Source organism: Sinocyclocheilus rhinocerous, unplaced genomic scaffold (genome assembly GCF_001515625.1).
Source record: "Sinocyclocheilus rhinocerous isolate Xijiao unplaced genomic scaffold, SAMN03320098_v1.1 scaffold894, whole genome shotgun sequence".
Taxonomy (NCBI): Eukaryota; Metazoa; Chordata; class Actinopteri; order Cypriniformes; family Cyprinidae; genus Sinocyclocheilus; species Sinocyclocheilus rhinocerous.
In genome coordinates, this window is record NW_015644350.1 from 322,900 (window position 1) to 340,739 (window position 17,840).

The 17,840-nt window shown below is 40.3% G+C and overlaps 1 protein-coding gene and 1 long non-coding RNA gene across 2 annotated transcripts in view; both read left to right on the plus strand.

Moving 5' to 3' along the window:
- Positions 1-17,840, plus strand: part of LOC107758157 (leucine-rich repeat and fibronectin type III domain-containing protein 1-like protein) — a 127,023-nt gene that overhangs the window by 77,945 nt on the left and 31,238 nt on the right. The window contains exon 3 of the mRNA XM_016575826.1: positions 2,414-3,804. Coding sequence (XP_016431312.1) covers positions 2,426-3,804 — 1,379 coding nt within the window. The 5' untranslated portion in view covers positions 2,414-2,425. The remainder of the gene's footprint in view (positions 1-2,413; positions 3,805-17,840) is intronic.
- The window catches only part of LOC107758158 (uncharacterized), an 18,193-nt gene continuing 9,452 nt past the window's right edge, over positions 9,100-17,840 (plus strand). The window contains exons 1-2 of the long non-coding RNA XR_001641994.1: positions 9,100-9,111; positions 14,396-14,401. This is a non-coding gene — a long non-coding RNA (uncharacterized LOC107758158). The remainder of the gene's footprint in view (positions 9,112-14,395; positions 14,402-17,840) is intronic.

Below are 17,840 nucleotides of genomic sequence, written 5' to 3' on the forward strand. Positions count from 1 at the left end.
AACATTGCACTTTTTTTTTTTTTTTTTTTGCAGCGTTGTTTGATAAACAGATAGTTCAAAACATCAGCAATTTAAATCGAAATTGCATGTAACATGATAAATGTCTTTATTGTCCCTTTTGATACATTTAATGCACTCTTTTTACAAACAAACAAATAAATAAATAAATCTGCCTCCAAACTCTAAACAGAAATATAAATTGTGACTTTAATACACTGTTTATAAAAGCAGGTATTGAAACCTGTTAGTTAAATAAAGCTGCTTTTGCTCAGGTTTGAGCTTACAGACCTGTTGCTATGACAGTAACTCTGAGATGAGCTTTGAAGAACAAAACAAGCCAGAGTCATGTCAAATCATCAACAATTAAACACGTATAAGACAGTAATAAAGTCAAAAGAACAGCACACTGTTTGGTGACGCCAGTGGTACAGAAAAACTCACATTTAATCGGATGCCAAATCAGATTGATACATCAGAGATAACTTTCTATGAATTTGATGATCAGAGCAGTCTTTAAACAAACCTTATGAGAGTATTTGTCTGATTTGTTCCCATATTTTTTATTTTTTTTTACATTGTAGTTTTTTACATGGCTGTGTTATGATGAAATGCAAATCCTTTGGCTCGCTCAAGGCAACTATTATCAAGTTACTAGTCCATGGATACAATGGATTCAGTCTTTGTTCCTTTCTAAATACCAACCAAACAAACAAATAAATAAATAAATACATAGAAAACATGGGTATCATTACATCACATTCTTCAAAATTGTATTACATACAGTGTCATGGCTTTTCATACTATTCCTTTTTCCAAATTCACACACTAAAAACATTTAATGGTTTATAACGATTCTCACATACAGTAGATCGTTATGTTGTAAAGCCAATGGCTGTAGCAGCAGAAATTACGTCATAAATAGGCCTATTGTCAACCAGAGGGGCAGCTTTATGATGACATAGCATAACCACACAATAACAGCTACAAATCTATTAAAGAGTTTGTCAGATGCATCTCAGCAAAACAAAGACTTTGCCACAACTTTGTTTAAGCAGGTCAGATTTGCATCCCTAATGTTGTTGTTTCAATTCTATTGAATGTCATCCTAATATACACAAAGATTAATCTATATTTTAAGTCTCAAGACCTGCTGAGATGCACTCATTTCATGAAGGACAGATACTTTAGAACAAACCTTATCAGTCATATGGGAATTGGTTTTATTGTGATTGAGAAGAGAAGACAGAATTGAATACAGTATGTAATAATTGTTTGTACTGGTCTCTTTTTTAATGTTTTTTTTATTTTTCTCAGAGGACTCTAGTTTGATTTTGGAAAACATACAGTATTTGTATTGTTGCAGTGTCTACTAGGATATTTAATGCAGTTTCAAGAGGTTACATATGTCTGCCACCTTACATCATCATCTCCACACAAGCTTACTTATAATGAGTTGATTCTACATTACCATGTAACCATAACATGGAAAAGCCACATTTTGCTGTTACCATGGTACAAGGATTCTTACTTTTGATATCAGCATATCTAGAATGCTGTGATACACAGTGATACAAAAAAACATTTTTTAAATAACTACATTTTCATGATATGCTTTTAATATCACTCTCTGACCTAGTCAAAGCCCAGAGTGAGTATCTCTGTGTTTTTGCAGTACCTAAGTAACAACTGTAGGTAACACTTTAGTATAGGGACCAATTGTCACTATTAACAAGTTGCTTATTAGCATGTAAATTAGTAACATATTGGCTGTCTATTAGTACTTATAAAGCACATAGTAATGCCTTATTCTGCATGACCATATTTTAGATCCCTAATCTTATCCAATACCTAAATTTACCAACTACCTTACTAACTATTAATATGCAGCAAATTAGGAGTTTATTGAGGCAAAAATCGTAATAGTGAGAAATTGACATTCAAATAAAGTGTGACTGAAATGTGTTTTTTTATCATTAATCATTGCATTGATGTTTTATATCAGCGCTCTCTAAGACCCCAAGTGATATAACGTTTATTATGCAGTACAGCTGAACCTTGACATTTTGCTTATAATCAATTCAAATTAGACTAGAAAAAGTCATGAAGTATCAACCAGATACTTCAATGTAAGGTACATTTTTCAAGGTATTAAATGAAACTTGGAATTTCAAAGACCACAAACGGAACATGAGGGTTGAGTGAGGATTTGTATATGGAGCCCAAGAGCGACTTAAACATACTTTACAAACTACTGTCCTAGCTCTAGGCCACTGTCAACAGCATGATGTTGTTTATGGCTATCCATCCAATACAGTGACAGTGTGTTTTTTTCAAAGTCATTGGCTTTGAACGTTCAAGTGGAGAGTGCATTTAGATGTCATTACACTGGCACACTGTGTTTGCTTGTTTGCAGTTCCCCCGAGAGATGGAGTGGCTGATCTTCTCCCTGCTGATGCTGGCTGTGTCTGCGTCGGGACAGCTGTGCCCCAAACGTTGCATGTGCCAGAACCTGTCGCCATCTCTAGCCATCCTCTGTGCCAAGACCGGCCTGCTTTTTGTGCCAACAGTCATTGACCGGCGTACAGTAGAGCTGCGTCTCACGGAGAACTTCATCACGTCGGTAAGGAGGAGGGACTTCGCAAACATGACAAGTCTCCTGCACCTGACGCTGTCCCGCAATACCATCAGCCAGATTATGCCTTACACTTTTGCCGATCTTAAGCGGCTGCGTGCGCTGCACCTAGACAGCAACCGCCTGAACGTCATCACGGACGACCACTTCCGAGGACTCACCAACCTCCGGCACCTTATCCTTGCCAACAATCAACTGCACAACATCTCCCCACATGCGTTTGATGACTTTTTGGGGACTCTTGAGGACCTGGATCTCTCGTACAATAACCTGGTGGACATCCCGTGGGAGACTATAGGACGCCTCACCAATGTGAACACTCTCAACATGGACCATAACCTCATAGAGAACGTCCCTCTAGGAGTCTTTTCGAACCTACACAAACTAGCCCGTTTGGATATGACATCCAACAAGCTAAAGAAAATACCCCCTGATCCCTTGTTCCTTAGGATACCAGTTTATGCCAAGTCAAAAGGGTCACCCCTTTCCTCCCTCGTCCTAAGTTTTGGAGGGAACCCACTACATTGTAACTGTGAGCTACTCTGGCTAAGGAGGGTAACGAGAGAGGATGACCTGGAAACTTGCGCGTCACCACCAGACCTTACGGCAAAGTACTTTTGGACTATCCCAGAGGAGGAGTTCATCTGTGATCCCCCTGTGATTACAAGGAAATCTCCCAAAACCTTCGCCATGGAGGGCCAGCCCACCAGTCTGAAATGCAAGGCCAATGGGGACCCAGACCCAGACGTTCACTGGATATCCCCAGAAGGCCGTCTAATCGCTAACACCTCCCGTACTTTAAGCTTTAGCAATGGGAGCTTGGAGATCAACATCACTTCATTGAAGGATACAGGAGTCTTCACCTGCATTGCATCTAATGCCGCGGGGGAATCTACAGGCACGGTGGAGTTGGTGGTCAACCCGCTGCCACACTTAGCTAACAGCACTAACCGAATCCGAGAACCTGATCCAGGACCATCCGATATTCTAACCTCCGCAAAGTCGACTTCATCCGTCAGCAATGAGACCAGGTCTCAGGAGAGGAAGGTGGTACTTGCTGAACTCACGGCAAATTCTGCACTCATCAGGTGGCCTTCACAACAACATTTCCCTGGAATCAGGATGTATCAGGTTCAGTACAACAGCTCGGCAGATGACACTTTGGTCTACAGGTAAGAAGCCTCATTGTTTTGTGAATTGAAAATTTAATTACATGTATAGTAGTGCAACTAGTTGTGCTAGCGTAGCAAGGCTCTTATGGTGCACTTGCATATCCAATAACATATCCAGCCTACTATATAAGTTTATTATAATTATATGTTGTACATGTTGTTAAGTACCAATCTCCATTGATTTTACTGCTGGGACTCACTCTAAATATTGCTTCTGTTTACTGCTGTTTATTTACTCTATTATTTAATGCAACAATCAATGGCCTTCATCTCCGTGGACCTGCCTTATGCTTCAGGTTTCAGAATGACAAAAAAAAAAAAAGACTGGAGAAACTTCCGCTTCTGCATTCCCAGAGCACTTTCTAAAGCTGTGGGATATCCATAATTCAAAGTGTTTGTGCACAATGTTCTTTTGAGCCTCAGAATTCCTATTCATGAAAGAAGACAGAAATATCAGAGAGGATGACTCTATGGTCACACTAACAGATGATTATTTTTGACATGAACGAGCAAAAACAAAATCTGTGCTGGGAGAGGTGGGCACAAACCAGGCTAATTTGTCTTTGCTAGTGGTTACAATCCACACACATTGTGATATCTACTCATTCACAGACTATGTTTAAGTCTTGGTGCTGGGGACAACTGTGAATTAGTATCCATCTCACAACCTCACAACCGTGGGCAAAATACACGTGGGGGGGGGGTAAATAAAATAAATAAAATAAAATCAAAATTTTCGGCACATAATATTAGATAGTTTTTTGCACGTTTCATGACACTTTAATAGTAAAATGTCCAGTGAGTGGTGCTAAAACAATGTTTAGTTTTATTGACATTTTATAAAGCTGGTTGTTGTACATAACAAAGCAGTTAGAAAATGAAACGTCTGGTGAGTGGAGGAAAAAAAATAATGCTCCATTGCATTTGAAAATAACCTACACTAAATCCTACCTAAACTTAGCCAATAGTGTTAGCAACAGCAAATGTTAGATGAAACACATTTGCTGAAGCAGCCATGACATTTTAGAATGCCTCTACAAGTCTTTGAGCTCTTATATATTGACTCGTGTTTCACAGAACTCATACCCGAGCGCTGTGCATCTCAAGTGCAATGCTGCACAAGGTGAGCTACCAAGCAAGTTTACTACATCAGAAAGGCCATACATATGGAGCTGGTTATGTGGTGCGAACATCACAACATATTAATTTACAAATCATCTGCAGGGTAATCATAATTTAAATAAATGTGAGTAAATGATAACAGAATTTTCGTTTTTGGGTGAACTGTACCTTTAAGAGTGAATTAGTGTAAAACTCTAAGAAACTGGGTCATCCCAAGGAGAAGTCCAGCTTGCCAAATCTCATGCACATTAAAGCACAGTGATTGATTCTAAAACAGGTACTTGTGCTCTATTATCAGTGATAATATTGGCCACACTTCCTTCTGACAGGATGCCACAGGAAGTCAATGTACCACTGACAGCTCAGAGTATCACCTCGAACAGCCTCTCCAAAAGAACAGACAAACAGAGACAGACATATCAAAATAGGTTCCTGTTTCTTTTCACACTAGAGGACAGCTGGAGGGACAAGAACTCTCTGAACCAGAACACATTTCTTTAGGCATTTTTATCCCCTAAATAAAACGCTGTCTATATGACTTTACTGTAGATATGCAAGCATGAATATGATGAATAGGCAACACAGAGCCCGGGATATGATTTCTTGTAATACACTGTAAGGTAAACTTCACTTTAATAATGTGTTAAATGCATTACCAGGGTTAAAAGTGTTTACCAAGGTTGTGCATCATTCACTGAAGTAAATTAATGCCTTTAAAATTTAAAGTCAGTTCCTGCAACTGAGTATGAATTGAAAGTAGAATGTTAAAAAAAAATTCTTGAAGTTGAATGGATGGACGGACATACTGCATACAGATGGAAGGATGGATGGAGGGAGGGAATTATCGATGGATGGATGGATGGACAAACAGATGGAAGGAAGTGTAGATGATGGGTGGATGGACAAGATGGATGGATATTTTGATTACATAGATAGGTGGAAGAATAGATGGATGGACAGACAGACAGACATATAGACAGACAGACATGGATGGATGGATGGATGGATGGATGGATGGATAGATAGATAGATAGATGATGGATGGAAGGAATGAAAGAAGGAAGGATAGATGATGGATGGACAAATGGACAGATAAATGATGGATGGACACAGATGATAAATGGGCAGACATACAGACAGATAGATGGATGGATGGATGGATGGACAGATAGATGATGGATGGACACAGATGATAGATGGATGGATGGATGGATGGATGGACAGATAGAAGATGGATGGACAAGATGGATGGATGGACATATAGATGATAGATGGATGGATGGATATTTTGATTACATAGATAGGTGGAAGAATGGATGGATGGACAGACGGACATACAGATGATGGACGGGTGGACAGATGGATGGATGAACAGGTGGACATATAGATGATGGACGGGTGGATGGATGGATGAACAGATGGACATATAGATGATGGACGGGTGGATGGACGGATGGAAGAACGGACAGACAGATAGTTGATGGATGGATGGATGATAGATATTTTTGATTAGATAGAAATTCATTAGATATTCATCCAGGCCAGTAAGTGTCAGTATAACATCCAGGCGTGTTTGAACGAAGAAGCTTTGCAAAATGTGAACAAAAACATACTGAATTCACATTTAAGTAGGCTCTTATTTAGGTAATGCAAGTCACATTCAATGTTATCTTTCAATAAAATGCAACATTTTCTGCTAGTACAGCCATAAACTAATGCATACAGGAGATTAATTAAACCTGTTGGAATAATAATGAAAATGTGCCTTAATTGTCATTGAAAAGCGTCTGCTAGAAAGGACTGATTAAGTGGCTTTGCTCATAGAGGTGTCTTTTGGGAAGAAAGCGTTCACATCTATCAGCAAGTGCAAATTAAGTTCAGTTGCAATTTTTCATTGTGGCAAAATAATGCTCTGAGCAGCAGCATGTGCCTGGCTTTGTCTTTAAAGCTCATCTTGTGAGGTTGATACTTTTATTCTCTGAGTGTATTTTGAGGAAGAAAAGAGCACACAGCTGTGTTCCTTAAATAAAGATCCTTAAGAAAGCCTTGTGTACGGCTGCAGAAAATAAGTTTATCCTGGTAGCGCATGGTAAAAGTGGTTAAAGGCAGCGCCTCATAAACCAGAGGCTGAGCACTTTGTTGTTTAACAGCCAAAAAAATGTTTTTTCTGTTTCCATTCCATCTTGTAAATTCTACTGAAAGCACTCTTCAGATAAGATTAATTTTTCAAACTTTGGATAGGATTAATTTACAATTATTAATGAGATGCCAGCAGAACTAGATCCACCAATTATTTTAACAAGTTAAATTATCTAATGAAGGTGCATCAGGTAGTGAAATGCTAAATATTGCTTTAGTTACACACTTGAGGAAGGTGGAAATATATTAAAAGTGAAAGAGAAGAATTAGCCAGACATGTTAACTTCTGACTGGATTAAATGGGATTTTCTGCAAAACACTACCAAAGTCCTGAGGAAAAACATGTCCGGATAGGACTATATACAGTGTGACGGGCGGATACAGTGAATGACGTGTTAAAATGCACAAGTGGTGCGGGTCATAGCTGCATACGTGTTATGGGTATGTTCATGTGCAATATTGGTTATTTCTACACCACTGGATGGATGGATGATAGATTTTCAGTATTTTTTTTATTTATTTTTGTGATCTGGTAAATTAGACAAAGAAGCAAAATGATTTTAAATACATTGCTACATCAACTACATGGGTGTTTTGAATGAAATAAGTGACAAAATTGTGTGATATTTTTAATCAAAAATAAATAAATAAATACATGCATACATACATACATGCATCCATCCATCCATACATACATACAGTGGGTACGGAAAGTATTCAGACCCCCTTAAATTTTTCACTCTTTGTTATATTGCAGCCATTTGCTAAAATCATTTAAGTTAATTTTTTTTCCTCATTAATGTATGTACAGCACCCCATATTGACAGAAAAACACAGAATTGTTGACATTTTTGCAAATTTATTAAAAAAGAAAAACTGAAAAATGCTCAGTATTTAGTAGAAGCACCCTCTTGATCTAATACAGCCATGAGTCTTTTTGGGAAAGACGCAACAAGTTTTTCACACCTGGATTTGGCGATCCTCTGCCATTCCTCCTTGCAGATCCTCTCCAGTTCTGTCAGGTGGGATGGTAAACGTTGGTGGACAGCCATTTTTAGGTCTCTCCAGAGATGCTCAATTGGGTTTAAGTCAGGGATCTGGCTGGGCCATTCAAGAACAGTCACAGAGTCGTTGTGAAGCCACTCCTTCGTTATTTTAGCTGTGTGCTTAGGGTCATTGTCTTGTTGGAAGTCAACAATTCTGTGTTTTTCTGTCAATATGGGGTGCTGTGTGTACATTAATGAGGAAAAAAAATTAACTTAAATGATTTTAGCAAATGGCTGCAATATAACAAAGAGTGAAAAATTTAAGGGGGTCTGAATACTTTCCGTACCCACTGTACATACATAAATACAATTAACACAATTATCTCTTCTAAATAAATTTAGAAATACCTAGGCAAATAACTGATATAAATAAATTTAAGTTTAAGCTAAATTTAAAATAAAAAATAATAATAATTTATATGAAATTATGCATAAATTATTATATTATATTATATTATATTATATTATATTATTAAAAAATGAGAAAAGCACATAACCAAATTACTAAAACTTAAAGTAAAATAAAAATATGATATCATATATAAATAACAACAAAATAACACTGCCTGTAAATATTATAACTAAACAACTAATTCTAAATTGCTGCTTGTTTGGTGGGTGGGTGGGCGAAAAAAAAGTTACTGGCAAGACTGAAACTACTACTTTATAAACAGCTGAGCACTTTTATGCAACTGAAAATGAAGTGAAGTAAGTAGCTTTGCTACTTTTAATTAGTTACCACCCAACACAGTGACGGATGGGTGTTCTGCTAATATAATGGCAGGACAGTTTTACTCTTAGCAATCTGCTAATTGCTTTCTTAATGAATATTAAACCAGCGTCGTTAAATTCAGGGTTTTATTTTCACTGGGCCCCCAGCAGATGCTTTTAAAGCAACACAGCAATTATCCACTTCACAGACAGACAAAAGCAAAGTCCAGAGCTTCCCTGATACCTTAATTAGATCAGAACGTGTGCTTTAAAAGCAGGCATGTAAATTGTGCCTTTGGATGAAAAAGGTGGATGTGCTTGTTATTCAAACAGTGGGACAGATGGTTGGTGCAACCTGCCCGTCTCGTACCCCCTTGTGTTCAATAGCTGCGTGATTGTACCACCTAAAAGCTATTTTCAGTGGAGAAAAGGACACATTTATTTGTAGAGCCACTTTTACTCCAGGTAATATGGATTTTATTGTATATTTTTCATGAACCCACCATTAACAAGAGTGTGTTTTCCCCAAAATGAGGTCAATTATTAGTAACGCAGGGACTGAATTATTGAAATTAAAATGTTCCAACTAAAACTAGCATATGCAGATATTTGACTGGACCCAGATGTCCTGGTTGCTCCAAAATAATTGAGCACACCTGCAGCACCTGCACTGATCGCATGAATAGCCTGTTATATAACCTCCACTGTGTAAAGACTATGCACTTGGTATATGAATATTAAAATTTATGCCATGGTCTGTCTGAATACTCAATTCTGATTGGCTGGCAGGTATGCATTAAAACTGTTTAATGCACAGGTAGCTCCAAGTCAGTTTAATCACCGTTCTATATGCACACAGCACTGCAATTGTGTTAATAAAACAGGTTTGATACTGAATCTCTACATTATATTTCTCAGCAACAAGGGGTAAAATTATTGTTTTTGAAGTAATTTGTAATTTACACACACACACACACACACACACACAACTTTCCTCTCTCTCTCTCTCTCTCTCTCTCTGTAATTAATTAAAAATAATTAATAAATAAATGCTGATAAATGCAAATAAATGCTAAGATATAATTAATTGAAATAAATTTGATCTTACCGCAATATTTTGGGCAGAATGCTAGCATAATGAGTCGTAACAGACATAAATAACTGTCATTTTTACTCTTTTGTAATGTCTAATTACTTTTCTTAGGGAATTAATTATTATTAATTCATTCAGGTTTTGAGAGGACTCGAATCTGAAAATTCGAAGTCAACCTGATTAGAACTGATTTCAAATGTTAATAGTTTACACCTTATCAATTTTGATGGTAAGCGTGTGAGCACAAGTTGGAATGCTCGTAACACGGCGAAAAGCGAAGAAGCAAGCAAGCAAGCACTCGAGTCTGTCTTGCATTGGGTTTTTGATCCGCGGCATAAATCCGTCCCACGGTGTCAGACAGAGGGAATTTCTTCTCTCCTGGTGATAGTTAGGGTTTAAGCAGTTCAGATCCCCCTAAGGGATAAGGACCAGGCCTTGACCGGAAGCAGGTCCAGACAATTAGGTGCCCTGTTGATCATTGATCTTCTTTACGACCGCAGATAGCTGGGGAGGAGAGTCTTTAGTTTTTCCGGTGGAATGCGGAGATTCAATCGTTCATTTGTGCGATATTCGCAGAGGCCTTACACTTTGTATTGTACCATACTTCTCCTGGCCTCAAAAAATGAAAGAAACGTGTACCAACGGGTTTCGCCCCCCAATGACCCAAAGGGACGTGGTAAGCTGCTATGGCCACCACAAGGTGGAGGGGGTCAAACCTACAAAGAATCGTTCTTGCAGGAACTCCAGAACGGAACCAACCGTGACGTTAACTGGAACCATCTGAAGATTTCCACACCATGAAATGAACACAATCCACTTCAAGGAGTTTCCTCGACTTCAGACTTGACTCAGACTCCAAGTTAAAGACTTGTGAACATCTCTGCCATGAGGGAGGCATCCGTATTTAGCGTATATGACAACAAGGAGCCCCCAGCACTGGGCCTTGTGACAGGAACCACGGTTTTATCCACATGTCTAAGGCACGTAAGCATCGCCGCGTGACCTTGATCATGCGAAGCAGGTTGCCCCTGGGGGAGAACCCTCTGGTCCCGAGCCACCACTGCAAGGGTCTCATGTACAGCAGGCCAAAAGGTATCACGTTGGACGCAGCTGCCATCAGACCCAACAGTCTCTGAAACTGTCTGACAGTGAGTGACTAGCATTCTCTCACTCTCTTCACGGCTGTGAGGATCGACTCGATCTGAGCAGGAGACAGACGCGCCTGCGTCGTGGTTGAATCCCACACCACACCCAGATAAGTGGTTCTCTGTAGTGGAGAAAGCACACTTTCCCTGGCGCTTAGCCTTAACCCCAGCTCTTTCATATGGGCGAGGACGACATCACAATGTTGAACCGCCATATGCTCTGAAGAGCTAGTATCAACCAATTGTCGATGTAGTTGAGTATGCAGACACCCTGGAATCGTAGAGGAGCCAGAGCAGCATCCACACACTTGGTGAAAGTGCGGGGTGAGAGAGCACAACTCTTAGGTCTGGGAGAAAGTGTTTCAGAGCCTGAAACATGGCCAGCATCTCCAGGCAAATTATGTGCCACATGACCTGGAGTCAACAAATGTAGATCTAGAATCGGACGTAACCCCCCATCCTTCTTCGGAACGATGAAGTACCGGTTGTAGAACCCGGACTCTGTCGAGAGGAGGGACCACCTCGATGGCCTCCTTCCTCAAGAAAGTGTCTACTTCTTGTTCCATGACCAGAGCCTGCTCGGGGCCCACCAGAGTGGGAAACACCCCGTTGAATAGAGGCGAACGAGACCCGAACTGAATCTTTCTACAGTATGCAGGACCCAATGAAACACATTTGACAGAAGCTTCCACGCTGCCAGATGATCTACTATGGGAACCAGTGGCCTCTGGTGTATTTAGAGCAGCTAGCTCGGTGCCCTGAAGCGGAGGACCGGCAGGAGACGGCCGATCTAGCTGCTCTAAAGACCTACTTGGAGGTAGCGAGCCTCTCAGGACCGCTACGTTTCCGGGCAGATGCTGAGAGATGTGCTCGCTGGAGACCGCTGTGCCCTGAAGCACCGAGGGTGGCAGGGTTGACAGACTGATATCCTAAGATCACTGACCAGAGACGGGCACCGTATGATGAGGTGTACACTGCTTTTCCCCAGATGGGCCCGCCCTCAGAAGTCCTGGGCCATAGGCATCAGGACCTTTTAGTCGAAGACTTTCTAGCGAGAATGATGGTCCACAGATCCGCCTCCTGCTTAGAAGCCTTCGGCTGGGAGCGCCGCTCTGACTCCAAATATTTTCTGGGGAAGTACGAGAAGCGACACTCCTGGAATGAGGAGCTGGAATACGGCTGGGGCTGCTCTCACCCAACAGCCCCTGAGACCTGTGTCCAACATTGGAAAATGTCGGGGCCTAAGGGGTGAAGCTGCACTGGGAACAATAGCTCGCAAGCGTCAGTCCCACTTAAAACATCACCCTATAACCTACTCATTCAACCCCCTAAATTGAAAAATTCGCAAATAAGGGCGGAAGAGCTGGAATGAAAAATGGTTAAACCCATGCTCTCAACACCTCGGTGTGGAGACAGGGAGAACCGGTTGGTCCCGACATGGAGGTTGTGATAGAATGCTATGGCACGCTTTTAGTTACAATCTCCATCAACTCCTCAAAAGTGTAGTAATGACATGCTGACCACATCAGCCTCCTCGGAGGAAGAGAGGTAAACACTGTGCTGTCACTTACACATATATAACTTCTAAAAAACAAGAAGGATATACATCATTTACATGCATGGTCTGCTTATAATATAAGATGCAATATAAAAGAATCATGAATAACAGCCTGCAAACAAATTCATACATTTGGACACATTTGGGGGAAAGAGAGACAAAAAGAAACCTCCCGTCTGCTCAGTTTCCCGCAGCATTATTTTGCTGCGGGGTAATGCACACGTTGCCTCGGCAATGCGCGAGCCACTCAATTACATTGCATACAACTTTTTTCCCTCGAGAAGAAACGCCAGCGAGAGAAGAGCTAAACATCTAAGGTAATGCATTTTCACTTGCACATTTAGGGTTAATTTATGAATGAACAAAGCTAGCCCCCTCGAGAGCTGACTGTGCGTGCTCCTCTCCAAAACAAACCACACATAAATCGTGTGCATCCCCACTCCTTACTATAGCGAGGGCAGGGAGCGATCTAAAATGCAGTATGCTTTTCATATGCAAAAGATTGAGATGGCGAGTCCTCAATCTCATCACAATAATGCTAACAACATCAACCTCCTTGGAGGAAGATAGCTGCAGCATAGACTCACTCGAAGGGGGAAGAGACCACAGCGTGGGCTTCCCAACCTCGAGAGAGAGCACTAGATTCAAATGCGATCCCCGCGATCCCAATCGCCGCCATGCCTCAGCAACAGCGGGACAGGAACCGCAAAGACCGCAAACACAGACACACTACTCAAAGTGTACCCGGCGGGAGCACGATGCACAACCAGCTTCCTCGAGGGCAGACTGTGCGTGCTCCATTCCCAAACAAACAACACAACGACCGTGTGCATTCACACCCGTAAAGTTTAGCGCAGGCAGAGAAGAACACACGGGCTACACAGAGCACTGGCTGAAAATACAGAAGCTAACGTTGCTTGTTTCGGATTCACTTTTAAGCTCTCTGGTCTTTACGTCACCCCGACTGACATTTCGCCATTCCGTTGGACTGATATCACATGCGATTCAGAGCGTGGGCACACAGGGGCATTCCCAAAGCGTTTTCTGATGCAGCGTGAGAAGGGGAATCATTATAGTGGCATCATACATTTGCATTCACCTGAACTTTACCTACAAGTTTATTAAAAATATATATTTTACTGTGAGATGGACACATAACATTTGCTATAACTGTAGCTTTAGGTTTACTAAAATTAAACATTTAAATTTTACTGTCAGATGGACAGATAATAATCAAATCACTGAAGATCTGAAATTAGTTAGGGTTTTCTAATAGAGTGCTGATGTAATGTGTAAGCAATGGCTCAACCATAGCAAGAATAGAGATGTACTGTGAGACATTTAAGATTGTTTACAAGGCATTACTTTTACAAATAATTGGAATGGAATTTAAAATATACATTGATGCAAATAGTTTTTCTAGTATTAGTCTGCATTTACATTGCGTGTATCTATTTTGACATACCATATTTTTGCAAAGACCCTTGTTATAAATCATACAGAATTAAGTTTTTTGAAAATCTAAAAATGCAGAAAGGTTTTGGTGAGGGTTAGGTTTAGGTGTAGGGTTAGGGTAAGGGGATAGAAAATACAGTTTTGTACAGTATAAAAACCTACGGCGACTCTCATGGAACATGGAATCCAACGTGTGTGCATGTGTGTGTTGTTAGATTTGAAGCAGTCCATCAAATTACACAGTTTAAAGAATATGAATTGCGAGACAAAAATAAATAAATCAGTTTTTCTAGTGTTTTTTTTTTTTTCTTCACTGGAATAGTGTTGTGTGCTAATACTACGTCCAGCTCAGATCTATAGGAAATATTGACTAACATCAAAGACTACCAGAGAGGCTTAACACAGCTTCTCCGGTTTATGCACAAGGATAAAGTTCCTTCCATATTTTGTTCACTCGTTCAGTTAATTGACAGTTAATGTTTACTAGCAGAGCTGCAGCATGTGTTGCGCTCTGAATGCTGCATAGGATGTTTCCACTGGGCTTCTTAACTATCTTAACCAGATTGCACATGCAAACAAACACAGCCCACATACTGATAATGACTGATGATGGCTGTGCTGGAAGAGTACGTTCAGGAGGAGCGTATACATTGCGGTCATGTTTCCCTGGATGAACTGATTAGCAGATGGTTAATGTGTGAACTGGGAAGCGGAGAAGGGCCAATGTTCCATTCATCATGAATGACTGATGAGCTGATTAAATGACTCCCAGCAAGGGCATCTCTGGCCTGCAGTGGTAAAGAGCGTAAAGTCTGCGTTATCTGCACCATTTCTTCACTTTCACATGCTAGGTTTTCTTTATGCTGCTATGGAAGTGCGGAACCAGGGCCGCATTAACCATTGGGCTAGGCGGGGCTGAAGCCCCGGGGCCCGAGCAAGGAGGGGGCCCATGATTGGCTGTGGAGTAGATTGACGGACATCGGTAGCGCCGATCGCCAAAGCCTCACTACGACCATCACTTTTTAGCGCTATTATTTATTGGAGTTTTTCCGTAAATTCCATGCATTAGCATTCGAGATTAAAAAGTCACATTTGAATTTGGTTTACCAATCAAATGCATTTATTATATATTTTACTTTTGAATGAACTGTGCACGTAGCATATCTATCAGGTGATTGCTGCGCCTAATGTCTGCATTCACCTCTCTTCAGTTAATTCTGGTCTAATCTAGAAACGGTCATGCAAAGAACAATCTTCGATAAGTAAAAATGTCAACTATTCTAAAAAAAAATAGTGAGAGAAAAAAATGAGGAGAGAGGGGAAAACATGAGTTAGTCACTAAAATCCACAGCTAGTTTATTTTACTAAAGCTGATGATGGAGTGGGAGTTGTGGAACCGCAAATAGACCGGACACATGGAGAAGATAAAAACACAGCGTCCCAATCCCCACAGATTTTAGGTTAGTTTGATTATTAACTTGATATATGTATATTGCTTTTTGTGTTTGAAATAACTCTATAGGCCTATATTCGCTTATGGGTTGAGAAATTAATTTTGCGCGTCATGATGTAGGCTAAGCTTGTCATTTAAACACATTTTAAGCGCTGTGGTTTTAAAACTAATTTAACTGTTCAGGGACATTAAGCATTGGCAGAATTCATTTTGGCAAATGCGCGCGTTAGTTTCTGATACGCGCGGAGCGCACTTGCTCATACAGCGCCTGACTAAACTAAAGAGTTATTTTTCGCGCCTTGTGTTTAAACGTTCGAATAGTTCTGTGTCAAAATGGCTGTCTCCTCGTCAACATAGTCATTTGTGTCTTAAATTAACGTTAATAGTTAAAGATAAAGCATGTGCTTTATCCTGGCATTATATGATGAGATTTTAAAGGGATATAGTTCACCCAAAAAATAAAATACTGTCATCATTTACTCAGTTTCAAGTTGTTCTGAACCTGTATCAATTTCTTTGTTCTCCTCAACATAAAAGAAGATATTTTGAAGAATATTCGTAACCACCAGAAAGTTTCTGGTCCCTGTTGACTCCAATAGTGTTTTTTTATCCATACTATGGAAGTCATGGGGGCACAGACACTGTTTGGTTACCAGTATTGTTCCAAATATATACATCTACATTCAACAACAGAAGGAAACTCATACAGGTTTTGAACAACAACAACATAACTTACATTTTTGGGTGACCTATTCCTCCAAAGCAGCCTAATATAGCTGCTGTTGCTATTTGTGTCAATAATGTAAATTAAACATTAGAAAGAAAATCACTCACTGTCTTGACCGAATCGCTTTTGTAAAATAATGTATATTGAATTTATACAGTGAAGACTATTCAGTCTATTTGTAGTCTATTTATTTTATACAATATAATATTTCTTATTCAGTGCTTTAAGAGTTTGTAGGTCAATTTCTTTGTTCTATTGTAAATCATGACTGTTTACTTGTCTTCAGTAAGTTTGTTTTTATGTAGGCTAGTATTTTTCTTATTTTGTTATATTGGAATTGGTAACGTCTCGGTTACGTATGGTAACCCTCGTTCCCTGAAGGAGGGAACGGAGACGTCACGTCGTGACCGACAAATTGGGATATCGCTTCGATAGACAATCCAGTGGGCCATCCTCTGCTTAGAGACGGCATTCCCCTTCTGCCGGCCTCCGTAACAGACAAAGAGCTGGTCTGAGGTCCTGAAGCTTTGTGTCCGGTCTACGTAGCACCTTAATACTCGGACGGGACAGAACAAAGCCAGGGCTGGGTCTGCCTCCTCCGGGGGCAGCGCTTGCAGGCGGGAGGATTGCTCGAGACAGCTCGTCGGCTGTACGGTTGAGCAGGCCCGGAATGTGAACAGCACGAAGTGACCTCAGAACCTTCCGACTCCAAAGGAGGAGGTGGTGGGCGAGTTGCGACATGTGACGGGAGCGCAGACCACCCTGTCGGTTGGTGTATGCAACGGTCGCTGTGTTGTCCGTTCGGACCGGTACGTGCTGCCTCGTAAGTGCCCTTTGAGACGGTTCAAGGCAAGGCGCACTGCATGCCAATGTGCATTGGCTCGTTTAGTTTACACTCAAAGTAGATTGGTCTATCGAAGCGATATCCCAATTTGTCGGTCACGACGTGACTCGTAGTGACCGACTGAAAGGGAACAAGAATTATGAAATTGCAATGCATCCAAAATTTTGATTGGATAAAAATCCTATTTTAAGCTGTATATATCATTATTATGATGGAGGGCCCTGCAGTAAGTCATAGCCCCGGGGCCCAGTGAGGTCTTAATGCGGCCCTGTGCGGAACCACTGCCTGGTTGTGATGAAAGCACATTATCAGTGTAGATTACAGGCCGTAATCTAGATTACTGCTGGTTTACAAATCCCCATCCAAATACTGTATTTGTGCATACAAGATTAGCAACTTGTCAGTGATCTAGTAATGCAATTACGCTATTACCATTGTTGCTGGCAGTGCTATTACTTACTGTAACAATGCACAATAACTCATTAATGAATTTAATTAATTAATTCATTCATTCATTAATTATTAAATTCGTTTTATTTTAATATCGTTTTCAAATTTGCCATACAATTCAGTTTAGTTTTTATTAGTTTCATTCATATTTTTGTTAGTTTTAGTTTAGTTTTTATTTTGTGAACGCATTTTTATTTAATTTTTATGTAGTTTAGTTTCAGTTTTAGTTTCAGTTTTCATTAAAGTTCAGCAGAATTAACAGATCACTTCCAGAGCGCAGGCCAAAGAAAGAC